General features: G+C 42.0%; 1 protein-coding gene across 1 annotated transcript in view; it reads left to right on the plus strand.

Annotated features, from left to right (window-relative positions):
• The window catches only part of HYDIN (HYDIN, axonemal central pair apparatus protein), a 421369-nt gene that overhangs the window by 97882 nt on the left and 308367 nt on the right, over positions 1-15120 (plus strand). Inside the window, exon 10 of the mRNA XM_025370321.1 lies at positions 4680-4863. Within this exon, the coding sequence (XP_025226106.1) occupies positions 4680-4863 (184 nt within the window). The remainder of the gene's footprint in view (positions 1-4679; positions 4864-15120) is intronic.

Genomic DNA, 15120 nt, shown 5'->3' on the forward strand with positions numbered 1-15120 from the left:
CAACCTCTATGGTTAAAAGGTTTAACTTCTGTGTAAACTTTCAGGTCAGATTCAAGAGCCTGCCCACTGTTTTCCTGGCATTTTAACATGGCTTAAAGCGTGTCCTGTGGCATTCATCTCCAGGGGCTGAACGTTGCTCAAAGGTGGCTTCAACAATGCTGATAGCTCTAACAGATACACTCAAGTCCCATTCTAGCCATCAAGGTTTCTTGCCCTCTTGTGGCAAACACGTGGATATCTCTTCTTCCAGTGGGGGAATTTCAGCCCCAGGAATCCCTATGTTTCCAGCAGTTTACTGTTTGGCCTTCCTCCACACCCACCTCAAAGTATCGCTAAAAACTTTAGGACACGTGTCCAGGTTTGGGTATAGAAGGTTGTTTCCATGCTACACTCTTGGGCAATGATGTTCCTCCCCCTAGAAAGAAGTTCTGTGCTTTAAAAATGTTTTCTTTTCTTTTCTTTTTTTTTTAAACTGGAGAATCAGATGTATAGGGACCTCTAAAAGATCACCTTTTTGTTCTTTCTCTTGATGTTTTCCTGGGACTTGCAGAGAAATTAATCTCTTCAGAAATGGAGGCTGCATTCATTCCTCCTTGCTTCCTCAACCTTGTCCTGAGGGATTTTAAAACATTCTGCAAGATTCTTTCATACTCATTCTTATCACGTTCGCTGTATTTGGAGACCTGGCATGGGCTTTAAGGATTTTTGCTCCCCATTTCCCCAGCAAGGTCACAGCCATTTTCTCAATAGCAGCTGGCTCTAATTCTAGATTTGCTCTGTACAAGAGCTCCTACAATTCTGAATGCAGCCCCCCAGGGTGGTCAGCATGGGTTTATTCTATAATATGCAGATGTAGGAAATGACACGTTTCCTTAGATAAATCAGTTTTAATTGGGCTTTGAGCCTACCACCTGAATCACAATAAACTGAATCTTAGTTATGGTTAGAGGCCCCTTTCCTTCCCTATGGTTTATACAAAAATCTGAAGATTTACATGGTACTGCCAAACAGGGAGAGGATCTCTAGTTCTTCATTTGTAACATCCATCACAGAGTTGCTAACTGTTCAGAGTCACATGGTTCGTTTTCCGTTTGAAGGTGGATGGCTCCATTTGTTCCAGGCCAAGTGTGGACATGGGAGTATTTCTTCCAGCCCTCAAGACCATGGCTCTTAGTTTTTAATCCTCTCAGCCTTCAGTTAGCATCTCTTTTGGGTGGTGAAGGGAGCAGGTTACAGGCCTTGAGTACCTGAAGATGAGGGACTATTACTCGTTCAACCCTGCTTCACCGGAGACACACGTCTTCCCCATTGACTATTAAAGGTGCTGGTAGCTACTAGACCATTTGTAAAATGGGTTAAGTCCATGGTTTTATTGAAGAGAGGGCTGGCCTGCTGTTATGCTGTCTGATGAAAGGTCTCCTCATCTATAAAAGAGAACAAGCTCTGAGTGCAAGAAACCATGACGATCAGCGGGACAAGATGGCAGAACACTAGGACTGAGATCTATGGAAGCCCTTGTTGGAGCCAGGCTCCCTGAAGGTGTGGCTATACACCTCCTCCTCGACTCTCAGTCCTGGCTCCAATTCTCCATCAGAGGGCAAAGAGGAAGAACCCAGGACCCACTTTCTTCCCTTTGCCTTCTACTGGCTCTTACCAATTTGGAGTTTCAACAGCATGGGAGAAGAGCAGCATTTTGGAATTTGTTTTGTTCTCTTTGCTTTCTGCTGCAGGGATTGCATTTCTCATACTCCTCAGTTCATGGAGCATTATCATCCTCATCCTTGGTCCACACAAAGAATTTTATTTATTCTCTTACATCCCCACACCCTACTCCTGTTAATTCCCCCAAAGATACCATTCTAATATGTTAATGTATCTATCTTTTTATGTGAATCTGTTCTTTCAAAATGTATATTGTCTCAGGGGAGAGACAGAGAAAAGTCATATTTTGTATTCCATTTTCTCCTTTTTCTCACAAGGCTGTGTGCTTAAGATCCATTCATGTTGCTATGTGTACATCTAATCCATTGCCTCCACCTTCTGCAGACCAGACCACATTGTGCCACCCCCGCATTTCACCTGTGCATTCTTCCAGAGGTGGCATCCACAGGCTCATGCCGATGCAGGCATGTTAGGCAAACAGGTGAAAATCTTAGTGCCTCAGCCTGAGAATTAATTAACATTTAATTTCTTAAATGACTTGTCTTTTGGTTCAAAAAGAAATACATTGTGCACTAATACAATTTAGAAAATATTAAGACAAGCACAAAGATGAGGGCAAAAATCCATTCTAATCCTTCCAACTAGGGAAACCACAGTCAATATTTTGGTATGTCTAAATCTGTTTTTTTCCCCTAATAAGTATATATTTTTCTTTTGCTTTTTTATTACAAAAGTGGGATTATTGTATATGTTACATTTTGCCAATTTGTTTTTCACCTTAAAATATTTCAGACATTTGAAAATGACGTTAAGTATTCTATTTAATACCACTTTACTAGCTGCTTATTGTTCCCTGATATTCCCTGGATTCCTGGGGGGCAGTGTGCACATGGGTTAGCACCAGGGGATTCAAGCCTCCAAAGACCTGCAGTTCAGGCTATCTTTCGGCTACATGATCTGGGACGAGTTACATAACCTTTCTAAGCCTCAGTTTCATCATCTACATAGTGGGAATGATGATCATAATGCTAATGACCCTTCTGGTAGTTATGAGTATTAAATTATATGATGCATGTGAAAAATTTGACAAGTGCCCAATAAATGTAATGTTTATGATTCTTATTTTTGTTCAACCAGTGCTTCATTATCTTACATCAAATTTACCCACTTGATCTGGTATCATTCCAGCACTTTAATGGACATCTTTGTAGATGTGTCTTTGTTTATATCCATGATTGTTTTTAAGGATCTGTTCCTGCAAGTGGAATTTTTTGGTTTCTAATATAATCTGTAAGTTTTCCAGATCAGTATCAGATAACAAAATATCAAATGGAAAAGAAATGGACTCCTTTTTTTCTGCAAACTGAGCTGTCTTTAATTTGCACTGCTGTGCCCAGCAGTGTGGAAGGAATACTGCCAGTCACCTTGGACACTGCCTCCTACCTGGCAATAAAAATCAAGCACAAGATGCTTTCTTCCTTGGAACCAGAACACACTGAGCCCATTTCTTTGACTTCTTTTTGCAGTGTGACCAAAGCACCCTGAACACATACGTTATTTAAAAAGAGTTATTTGACAATACTGACAAGAGTTGGAACTGGGACAGGAATTCAGTGATCCTGGGCTCCCACTCAGCACTTACGTTGCAAAATAATTTGTCACTCACCCCTGGTAATACCAGTACATTGATGGGAATGTGGTCGTATGTCCTGGGAGGAGATAAAATTCAATTGCAAAGTTCAGGAGAAATGTGAACACAGCTCTGGTGGGGGCAGTAAGTGGAGGATTGGGGAAAGCTGCTGTTCTCACTTACCACGATGGATATTAAATTAAAAAAAAAAAAAAAAAAAAAAAAAAAAAACATTCCATCTAAAAAAAAAAAAAAAAAAAAGAGCAGGAAAGAGAGAGAAAAGGAGGTGCCTTAAGGCATAGCTTGAGCATTTTGTAAGCTTGACAGCTTGGTGATTGCCTATGGTGGACAGAGGGAGAAAACCGGTGTGTATGGAGTTGCCAGCTTTGTCCCAGGAACTGCACTAGAGCCTGGATTACATTTAACCCTCAACACATCTTTCTGATGGAGCAGCTTCTATGGTCTCTAGAAGGAGAAGGCAGTGAGGCTTAGAGGAATCGGGGAACTCCCAAAGTCACAGAGCTAGTAAACAGATCATAGAATCGGTATGCAAACCTAGTCCCTGCTGGCCCCAGGTTCTATTCTCCAGGTAACTAACAGCTAAGAAAGAATTAAAGCTGGGGGGCGGAGCAAGATGGCCGAATAGGAACAGCTCCAGTCTCCAACTCCCAGCGCGAGCGACACAGAAGACCGGTGATTTCTGCATTTTCAACTGAGGTACTGGGTTCATCTCACTGGGGAGTGCCGGACGATCGGCGCTGGTCAGCTGCTGCAGCCCGACCAGCGAGAGCTGAAGCAGNTTACTCCGAGAACGTCTTTCTGTTCTCTCCCAAACCTTTGCGAATCAGAGGAGGCTGGTGCAGGGAGACAGCGTGCTCTTCTTCAATAACATTTTCACTGTGGAGCCCCTGGTGAGCATATAAATAAAAGGTGACTTATGGTGAAAGAGAATAAAAGAGACTTTGGTGAAAAAAAAAAAAAAAAAAAAGAAAGAATTAAAGCTAAGCAAATTTAAAAGGAACAAAATTGTCCTTGCCATGTGAGGGGCAGAATAGATGTTAAAGATTTAAAAAGCAGCCTGGAAAACACAATTACCTGAAAGAAAATATTTGTCCAGATATACATAAGGGCTCAGGAGTAAAGCAATGAGTATTGAATAGCAAAGGAATCCAGGGAGGATCTCTTAAAGAAGGTGGCTGAAGATGAGCAAATGGAGGCTCTGAGAGGTCTGAGGACCGAGTGCAAGGGCAGCAGGTTACAGACTCAGGGCAAGGAGGGACCACGCCAGGGTGAGGGCTGAGGACAGTTCCAGGAGGAGGGACTGGAGGGAAGCCAGAGTTCTTCATGGGAGTACCGACATGAATCTCACATTGCCTGTTTTCTTTAGGGCCTGTGATGACCTGATCAAAGAGGAGAAGGATGAGACTGATGAGTTTTTTGAAGAGTGCATTACTGATCCTTTACTCCGAGAACGTCTTTCTGTTCTCTCCCAAACCTTTGCGAATCAGAGGAGGCTGGTGCAGGGAGACAGCGTGCTCTTCTTCAATAACATTTTCACTGTGGAGCCCCTGGTGAGCATATAAATAAAAGCTGACCATACAGGAAACGTAAGTAGGAGCACAGGGCTTGCTTTGAAAAGAGCGCTCACTTGGGGATTGAGACAGTGAGTTGCAAGAGAGTGAAGAGTCCACCTGAAGAACTTCACCATCACTGTGAGACATTATATAGACGGTAATGGTAAGAATGTCATGGGACACGTATATAGGTCACGTTTTCCATGCACCAGTTGCTGTGTTAACCACTTCCTAGGGATTATGCAGTGCATCTCATTTGAATATGTATTAGCTTACAAGTGTACGATACAAGATCCCATTAGAATCCCATTCAACAGGTGAGGAAATTAAGACAGAAATGTTGTGACTTGCTCAAGGCCTAACAGCTGGGGTCAGTGGTTAGAAATTCATCCCTGATTGGCCTGACTGTATAGCAGGACTTCTCAACCCTGGAACTGTTGACATTTGGGGCTGGATCATTCTTTGTCCTACACATTGTAGGATGTTTCATGTAAAGCATCCTTACTTTTACCCACTAGATGCTAGTGTGACAGCCAAAACCGTTTCTGTACACTGCCAAATATGCTCTGTTGGGCAAAATCACCTGGGTTGAGACCTGCTTTGTCCTTCATTCATTCATTGAATACTCATTGACTGCATGGTCCATATCAGGCACTGTTGTGTGTATCAGACATTGATGGACAAAACAGACATGATCCTTGACCTCATAGTCTGTCTAGTGAGAGCTGTGCCAGAATTAAAATGGGGTCTGTCTGATTCCACAGACTAAACTCTTAAGCACTCTTTCTCCCTACTGCCCCCAAATCAAAGAAGCTAGCAGCTTTGCTATTTACTGTATGCTGGTGCTGTGCTACAGGCTTCCTGTGCATTAGCCCACTCCCGCCAGGCAGAGAGTGATGTGAGGATCAAAACAGTGATAGGAGGTGAGGAAGCCCGCAGCTGGTTAGAGCTGCCGAGTTGTTGCCATTGAAATCAGATGGAGAAGAGACATGGACATGAGGACACTTTAGAATACAAGTATACTTGTGAGAAATGCTACTGACGTATGCAGGCTCATTTTCCTTCTGTCTGCACTTCCAAATGGTTGTTAAAGCATATAACATGGAAAAGGAGTTCCATGACTAAGTAAGTTTGAGAAACATGAGGCTGAATATTGTTTGAAAGGTTTCTTGGTTATAAAACTTTGGAAAGCCTTTAGTATGCTAATGTGTGTTGTTAATCTCCAAGAGGGAGCTTTTCCCTTGGAGACACCCTCTGGGACACTGTTCTTTGGGGCCAGCTATGTGAGTCACTGGAGAAGACAGTAAGGTATTCTAGTTCAGAGGCTGAGGTGATTTTCATAGGCAAAGAAGTTGGAGAATGCTTCTTGAGAGAAGAACCTGGGCCTGAGTCTCCCAGGACAGGCCTTTTGGAGAATGAAATTGTGAACCATGGCATGGTTCACCCAAGGCTCCACGAGTAGACTAGTTTCTTGAAGTCAAGGGTTCACATAGGGAAAGAAGGGTTGGAGATGTGTGTCAAGGCTGAGACTTCTGTCATGTCAGAGGACTATCCAGGGCTCAGGTGAGCAAAGGGATCTCCAAATATAATGGGTTAAATCAAGATGAGGACCAAAAGTGAAAATAGGTCAAGCCCTGAGATATGGAAAAGGTCAAGAAGGAATTATTGATTGGTGCATGCAAGCAGGTGGCTGAGCTGAGCTGAGGCAGGGAAGAGCCATCAGTTGTAATCTTAAACATACTGGTAAGGTCCATGTTGTCCAAGACTGTTCCCAGCTACGCTGGACATCCAGGCTGATGACCGCTTCTCCTGGGCAGCCCTGGGACCACAACATGGTGGTCAGGAGGAGGCCAGGGATAAGCCATAGGTAAGTGCTGCCCATTTCTATTTCAGAAGTAGGAACACTGGAATTACCTCCGATGAGCTTCTCCTCATGCTTCCTTCCATAACCCATGGTTCAATGAAGGAGATGTATGTGTGTGAAAATATGGCATCTAATATGATAGTTTTTGAATTCCAAGTGGGAACTGAATTGAGCATTCTTATCACGAGGCATCTTTTCATCCTTAGGAAGAAAAACGTTATAGTAATACACAGAAATGGTAACAAAATAATGAGACTAATTTTATTTGTATTGTGGGGGATGGGGATACCAGAAATAAGCAGAAATATTCACTTCCAATATAAATGGTCTTTATGGAATCTATCATGATTTTGTTTTCTTCCTGTATTATTTAGTCTTTCTTCTCATAATAATATTCATTAGCTGGTTGACAATTTTTGCAAAGTGAAAATGAAGGCATGAAACTTTCCTAGTTTTTCCAAAGTTATTCTGGTCAAAACAGCAGAACTCAGTATCAGTTATAGTGAATTCTTTATTGATGTTAAATCTCCTTACTTAAAAACTATAGTTCCTGAAAGTTTTATATAGATACAGTTCTTGTTTGTGAATGTACTATAATCTTACCTTGTACATTACTTCTACAGGTATTTAATGGGAAAATTCTACCATTTCACAGACTTCTTGGCACAAATGTGAGCCAAGAGTGCTTTTTACTGTTGAAATTTTGGTTTTCTGATTCAGGTAAATAAATGCTACAGTAGTCTCAGATGAGGGAGTTGGGAAAGGATTTTTAGAAGAGATGAGATCTGAACTGAATATTGGAAGAAGGGTAAGATGTAATTAAGTGGAAAAGGAGACAGAGAACGTTTCCAATTGGGAAAATTACAAAAACAAAGAAACGTATCCGAGGTAATTTCATTCTTCCTGCTTCTGAACTAGAAATGGGCAGGACCCACCGGTGGCCTACCCCCAGCCTCCTCCTGACTGCCATGTTGTGGTCCCAGGGCAGCCCATCCTCAGGAGGAGCAGTCATCAGCCTCGATCCCCAGTGCAGCTAGAAGAGTCTCGGCCCAGTATGTCTAAGATTACCACGACTGACTCCTCTTCCCTGCCTCAGCCCAGCTCAGCCACCTGGCGGCAAGACCAGTGATTCCTTCCTGACCTTTCCATGTCTCTGGGCTTGACCTATTTACATTTTTGGTCCTCATCTTCATCTAACCCATTGTATGTGGAGATCCCTTTGCTCACTTGAGCCCTGGATAGCCCTCTGACATGACGGAAGTTTCAGCCTTGACACACATCTCCAGCCTTCTTTCCCTGCCTGAACCCTTGACTTCAAGCAATGTTGGAGAATGTTTCCAATTGGGAAAATTACCAAAACAAACCATCAGGGAAGGAGCTACCTGACCAACCCACTGTGCTTTAGACTGCAGGCTGCCATCTCCCACCATGCTCTGTGGGGTGGTCATGTGCGTTCCTTGCAAAGAGGGAGTTCTGTGGTCAAATAAGCTTAAAGAAATACTTGTTCAAGAGAAGGTGACTCTCCAAGCAATGGGGTGCAAGCAGCATTTCCCTATGACCACAGACCCCCTCCACAGAGCATCCACTGGGGTCCATGTTCTGTGGAACATGGACACGACAGAGGGTGAGATGGGTGGTGCAGGTCAGATAGTGGAAATGCCCAGTGCAGGAAGGGTCAGGGAGACTGACCATCTCTGCAGGCAAAGTCGAGTGATGCATGAGGGTGCTGCTGACCTGGAACAGCCCAGGGGTGGTCAGAAAGGAAGGAAATGGCAGAAATCCGAGATGTTCAGAAGAAAGACACAAAAGTGCTTTTTGATCAACTGGCTGTTGATGGTGAGGTGAGACATTGTGAGAAATTTCATTTGTGTTTCTCCAAAGCTGTACTGAAGATATTGGGAGAATTATGATGTCTGATAGAAATGAGCAAGTCAGGAGTCCTGAGTTTACCTGCTAGCTTTGCCAATAGCAATATAAGCTTAACAAGCCATTTGATCTCCCTTGGCTTCAGTTGCCTTGTACACAAACAGGGTATTGCAGTTAAGTCAAATTGATCCTTTTTGATCTGCAAGTTCTGACTTTCCAATTTAGGATCAGACTCTGAGCTTCTTGAGATCAGGGAGGTCCTTATCCTCATTTGTGGCCAGTGCTAATAAACGAATGAATGAATGAACAAATGTAAATCAACAAATGATGATGAGTTTGGCTCTGAACATGTTGAATTTGAGATGACTATAGATATCCAAAAAGTTTGGCAAATGCAGGACTAAAATTTGTGGAAGGGGATTCAGGACTGGAAGCAAGATTTGTGAGTGTGCTGTGGAGATCTTCATTGAAGCCATGAAAAGCAGATGAAAACTCTAAGAGCAGAGCAAAAAGGAAGTTGCAGAGGGCTGAAGAGGGCCTCCAGGCACTCACATTTAGAGTCTCTGCAGAGAGAGGAGAGGCTGTGACTTCACAGAGAAGGCATCAGTAGGCGCGCTGGCCAGCTAAGAGCCTGTCATGGCTTGTATCTTTGTCTACACCTTCTGTGCATGGTTCAGCACCACTTGCTTCTGAAGGTCTCTTCTGAATCTTGCTCACTATCAGGTCAGTTGTGCCAAGTGACTACTACTTAATTTCTGACAGTGGAGCTATGCATCAGTGATTGGTTGTTTCTTAGGGTGTGATTCTTTTTAATTAGCTTGTTGATATGAGTTGGGTTCACAGTAGAAGGAGAGGAGATTGGAACCAAGCAGTGTTTCCTGCTAATCTAATAATCAATCTCTAATTGATACTCTGCTCAAAAAATAAAAAGAAAAGAAAAGGGTGATGAAGAGGCTTAGAGCCGGGCGCGGTGGCTCACGCCTGTAATCCCAGCACTTTGGGAGGCCGAGACGGGCGGATCACGAGGTCAGGAGATCGAGACCATCCTGGCTAACACGATGAAACCCCGTCTCTACTAAAAGTACAAAAAAAAAAACTAGCCGGGCGAGGTGGCGGGCGCCTGTAGTCCCAGCTACTCGGGAGGCTGAGGCAGGAGAATGGCGTAAACCCAGGAGGCGGAGCTTGTAGTGAGCCGAGTTCGTGCCACTGCACTCCAGCTTGGGTGACAGAGCAAAGACTCCGTCTCAAAAAAAAAAAAAAAAAAAAAAGAGGCTTAGAGACCGCCTTGCTTCCTGATGGACTCTTCAGTTTCTGACCACTGAGGAAAGACATTGTGTTCAAATGAGATAAACTTAAAAAAAAAAAAAACTAAAACTATTACCTCAAGGTCTGGAAAGAAATAAGAAACATAGGCTTACTTTCTCAGACCTATATCTGTCTATCTCACTTCTTCAAATGCATCAGGGAAAACAAAAGGTTAGTTTAGTCCTGATTGTGTTCCCTGCATATCAAGTATTTTATGGAAGCATTGTTCCTGTTTCAGAGGCTCTTTCAATTTAAAGCAAGGAGATTCAAGATCAAGAGATTAGACCCTGTTCCTAAATTGCCAAGAGGTGATGATTGAATTTAAATAAAATCTTGTGAATAGTATCATGTGAGAAGCAGTTTGACTCAATGTTATAAGAATGACAGACTCAAACCTCTAGAACTACAAGTCCTTCCTCTGTCTTACCACCTGCCAACCATGTGGCCAGAGGTTGTGTCCCTTCCATCACCTTCTCATCATGCTCATCATTTAACAAGGCTGTAGGGTCCGTTGCTCAAGCCTTGAGGAGTTAGTCTTTGGCATCCTGGGCACTGATGTCACTGCACAGTACCAGGCCTGCTTGCTTCCCTCTCTTCCTTGTGATCTGAACAGATGGAGGCTGGTAGCTGCTCCAGGGCTCAGAGGTGGGAGTTTGTCTTTTGAGAGACCCCAGAGGTGTTCATTGGTGGAGAAAGGGAGAGTAATGACCCAGAGTATATTAATCTGTTCTCACGCTGGCAATAAAGACACATCTGAGTCTGGGTAATTTATAAAGGAAAGAGGTTTAATGGACTCACAGTTCCACGTGGCTGGGGAGGCCTCATAATCATGGCAGAAGGCGAAAGGCATGTCTTACATGGTGGCAGACAAGAAAGAATGAGAACCAAGTGAAAGTGAAAGAACCAAATTCCTCTTATGAAACCATCAGATCCCATGAGACTTATTCACTACCATGAGAACAGTATGGGGGAAACTGCCCCCGTGATTCAATGATCTCCCCCCAGGTCCTCCCACAGCATGTGGGAATTATGGGAGCACAATTCAAGTTGAGATTTGGGTGGGGACACAGCCAACCCATATCACAGAGTGACCACAGGCAGAAGAAAGTCCAGTGCAGAGGGCTGGGAGGAATTTTTAAAAATCTTTACTTGATAGTTTATTTATATTGTTGAAGCATCCGAAGAATTGTTTTTCTAGTCATTAAAGCATGGGGTGTCTTATCATTGTTTATGTCAAGTTTTTCATTAGCCTGAATTTTTCCATTTATTCCTTACCTAGGGAAGGTAATGGGTTCTGTAGAATACTGATCATCCTCAAGCCACCTGCTTCCATATGGGGTTTTTCCCCTTTGGAAAAGAACTGCAAAGCTGAAGTTCTATTATGCATGTTTTGTGCCTTCCAGAAAATCAAGTGGAATTGGCTACTTTCAGAAATATAATATCCTATTTGTATTGGATGGACTCTGGCTTTACAGAATTTTGACAGTCTCATTCTGTTATTTTTTCTGCTTGGGTCTCTTGGGTACCCTGAGAGAGAGAGATTCAAAGACAAAAAACAGTCCTGAGAATTGAGAGGCCAAGAGTATCATAGGGCAGAAAGAGAGAATTAAGCTTTTGCTTTCCATGGGCATCGAGGAGTCCTCTGAGGAATGGCAGCACAAATGTGCTGGCCTTGTATCTGAACCCTGATGCTGCTGGCTCAGGTCATGCTTTGAAGATGCAGCAATTTTCTGAATACTGAACCCTTGATATTTTCTCAAAAAGAAAGGTCTGAGAATTTAAAGGTATTTACCTAAAGTGCTCCTAGCTGATTGGTGGACATTAGCGAGCAGGGGAACATTTCTGCTTCTGTTAGCAAATGTCTCCTGGATCAAAGAAAACTTCATCCGGTATCCCTAGGGAAGTTTAAGCCTAATTTAACTAAGCCTTAAAAAGAGAAAGAAACGTGATAATTTCTTTATTACCATGTAAGTAATAGTAAACCATGCTTTGTTGTCATCTAAGCCTGCAGAAAACCTGCTGTTCCAGCAATTCATACTTGAGAGCACAGCTCAAATTTAGTTTACTTTATTTTTCCCAAGCGGGCATAGCATGTGAGCTCAGCAGAACCAGGTTGGGTGGAAGCCCAGATGGCTAGCAAAGAAGAAAGACCCAGCTTTTCACTACACACTCCTTCCACTTCTCCTACCGTTATAGCCTTGAGTCACATTGCAAACATGTGGAAGCTGACTCTTTGGAAATGGAAACCAGAAAGGAGAAAGAAGGACCGGAATCTGCTGAGAGCAAACTGTCCTTGACAAGTCACAGCTTCTCCATCAGTGTGGTTTTCCCACTCCTCAGCCTTTGTTTATCAGGATCATCCTTTCAGATCCTTGCGCTCAGCGACACTTTTTCCAATTGTTTGGTACATTCGCTGTTGTATTGGAGTACCAGTATAGGTGGCAGGAGGCCTGGGAAGCCTTCGAAACAGCATGGTTCCTCAGGGCTCATTAATTAAGTTAACAACCTTCCCTGCTAGACAAGACACAGTTCTGTTCTCTCCAGAGAAAGGCATGAACATCACACACAACTATCTCCGCTCTATAGAACCTCAGTGCACTTTTCACTGTATTTGGGTTGGAGGTGAGATCAAGATAGAATACTCCTTTTGTGAAGCTTCCTCTGACAGAAGGTGAAATCTTAGAGCCCTCTCTGAGAAACTTTTATGGTCATATTTTGAGAATCATAACTTAACTTGATTCATAGTTTCTTGTCCCAGGAAAATAATGAAGCAGAAAAATCTCTTTGCGTGTCATGTGTCAATTCGAACTTTTCTCTCAATGATAACTAGGATAGTTTGGCTTCAGTTTTTTAGCTTTCATTTATTTTTCTGTTTCTCTTTGAGACAACTGCTGTTTGCCCTGGATGAATTTATAGAGAGCCATGATTTCTCTTACTGATCTGGAAGGATCTAGACCAGCAATTGAGGGTAATGAAACAGACTATAGCTTCTGTAATCTGTGGTTCTTTTTTCTTATTCTTTAATAGAAATGTGGCTTTTGGAGCATGTTTTCATTTCCCAGAGAAATTTTTTATGTTGATGTTTTTTCTAATATTTAAAGGAAAACTATTATACAGCTGAAAATATTTGTTTATGTGGTCAAGAACATTTCCATTTGGGTGAAACATGGTAGAATTCATCACCTATTAATAGTTACTCTTGACATCATTATTCCCCTCCGCTGCTGTGAACTGACTGGACCCTGATCTTCACCACAGGATAGCTTGATACAGATCCACCATGCATTTCTCAAGAGCTGTAATGTACTAATGTTGACTTTGTCATCCAAAGGAACCTCCCATGTGTCACCTTCCAGAAGTGACTGGAAGGATACAAGCATGCAGGGTGCCGGACTATGTTGACCAGACAGGAACACCAGGTCTTACGAAGCCTGCTTGAATTGTAGTATTTTTCAGTTTCTTCTGGCCTTTTTTTATGATATTGTGAAAAAGGTGAGGCCTGACTCTTTTTATAATTGCAGTGGGTTTAGGGAAGTTAGGGGAAAAAATATTACAGAATCTTAGCTCTGCCACTTACTATTGGTCTGGCTTTGGGTAAGATACTTCTTTTTGCCTTGATTTTCTCATCTTTAAAGTGATAATACTGCTTCACAAGGTGGTAATCATTGAGCTAGTTAATGTGGATAAACACTTAACAGTGGGGGGAACATGAGCTCTCAGTGGTTACGAATATTATGATTTGTAGTTAAATACATGTGTCTCTTGTCAGATTAGAGAGTATGATTGGAAAGCATAGCATTTGAGTGGGCAAACACGTGGATCATTCTTCTAAGTGTAAGTTGGGAACTAGAACATAACTATTTTATTTGATAAATGTAAAAGTTGAGTCATATTGTAAACTACTTTTTAGATAAGCCAGGTAAATTAAATATGTATATAAGTTTCTGTTCTTGCACTTTGTTTTTTTTGGCAAGATTTATAAGAAATAATCTTTCAAAGAAGGAAGGAAGGAGGAAGTAAGGGAGAAACGAAGGAAAGGAGGTAGAGGTATAATAGAGGGGAAGGAAGGCAATTTTTCAAAAAGATTTTTAAGGATTTTCAAGGGAGTTTTTTTAAAGAGCCACTTTAAGCATTGCTGATATAATTTTTAAAAGGTGAGCACTTTTAAATGACACCTTTCTCGTGATCATATTTATCATCTATCACAGACCAGTGGCTGTTTGTTCATAGACAGCTTTCAGAAAGTCTCAGAACTGTGGCCATCGATTCACTTGGTTGTTTATTCTTGTTCCAGAAGGAAGCATGAAGTTCCATGTCCACAGATATTTAATAATTTGGGTAGAAATCACAATATGGGAATTAGCTTTAGGCTTGAAAATTTAAAGTTGATTTTTTTCTAGCAGGTCACTTTATTAATAACTAAAATGCAATTACTTTACTCATTACAGATCTGAAGGAAAACATTAAGACCAAGAAGGAAGATAATTACAATAGAACTGAAGGCCATTTTGATAATTCTTTTGAACAAACAAGGTCATAGTCACTTACAGATTCAATCCTATGTACCCAGCCTCTCATTTGGAGCAGGAAAACGGGCAGTCATGGGAGAGGGGTCACATGTAGAAGGCTTGCAGAATGGGGGACGCAGATCTGTGTGATGGGGCAGGTTTTGTAGAACTGGGAAGAAGGGATATTGATGTCAGAGCCAGGAAGGAAATTTCTGGATGTTTTGATTTTCAGAAACGTTAGAACTGAGTAATAAAGAAAGAAAGATTTTTTTTTTCAGAGGCATAAATGACATGGAATTTAATTTCAGAAGTGTTAAAGAAGTCGTATGAAATCTTTCAAATATATGAAACTGGAAGTGGGGTCTGAAGTTGAGGCTTATTACCTATTTCTGAGGTTTGCTCTCCTATTTGATAGAAAATGCTATATTGAGTTTTTGCTGTAAGGAAATAGAAGTTCTTTCTCTTTTACTTAAATCCCAACTGAAAAGTAGAAATATCTTGCATGTTCCTAACTCCTTCGAATGAAATAACATTGAAGCATCCCTCTGTGAGAGGAAACTGAATGAGCATGCTGTTTTCAGATACACATAACCCTCTTGATACACGGTACCTGCTCCAAGCCCAGGAGAGGAGTTTATAATACATAGAGTTTGTCCTTCCTTTATCTCTCGGGCTCAGTGAAGGCTGCAAGTTACAAGTGGATGTCGCAGG

This window comes from Theropithecus gelada, chromosome 20 (assembly GCF_003255815.1).
Source record: "Theropithecus gelada isolate Dixy chromosome 20, Tgel_1.0, whole genome shotgun sequence".
Taxonomy (NCBI): domain Eukaryota; kingdom Metazoa; phylum Chordata; class Mammalia; order Primates; family Cercopithecidae; genus Theropithecus; species Theropithecus gelada.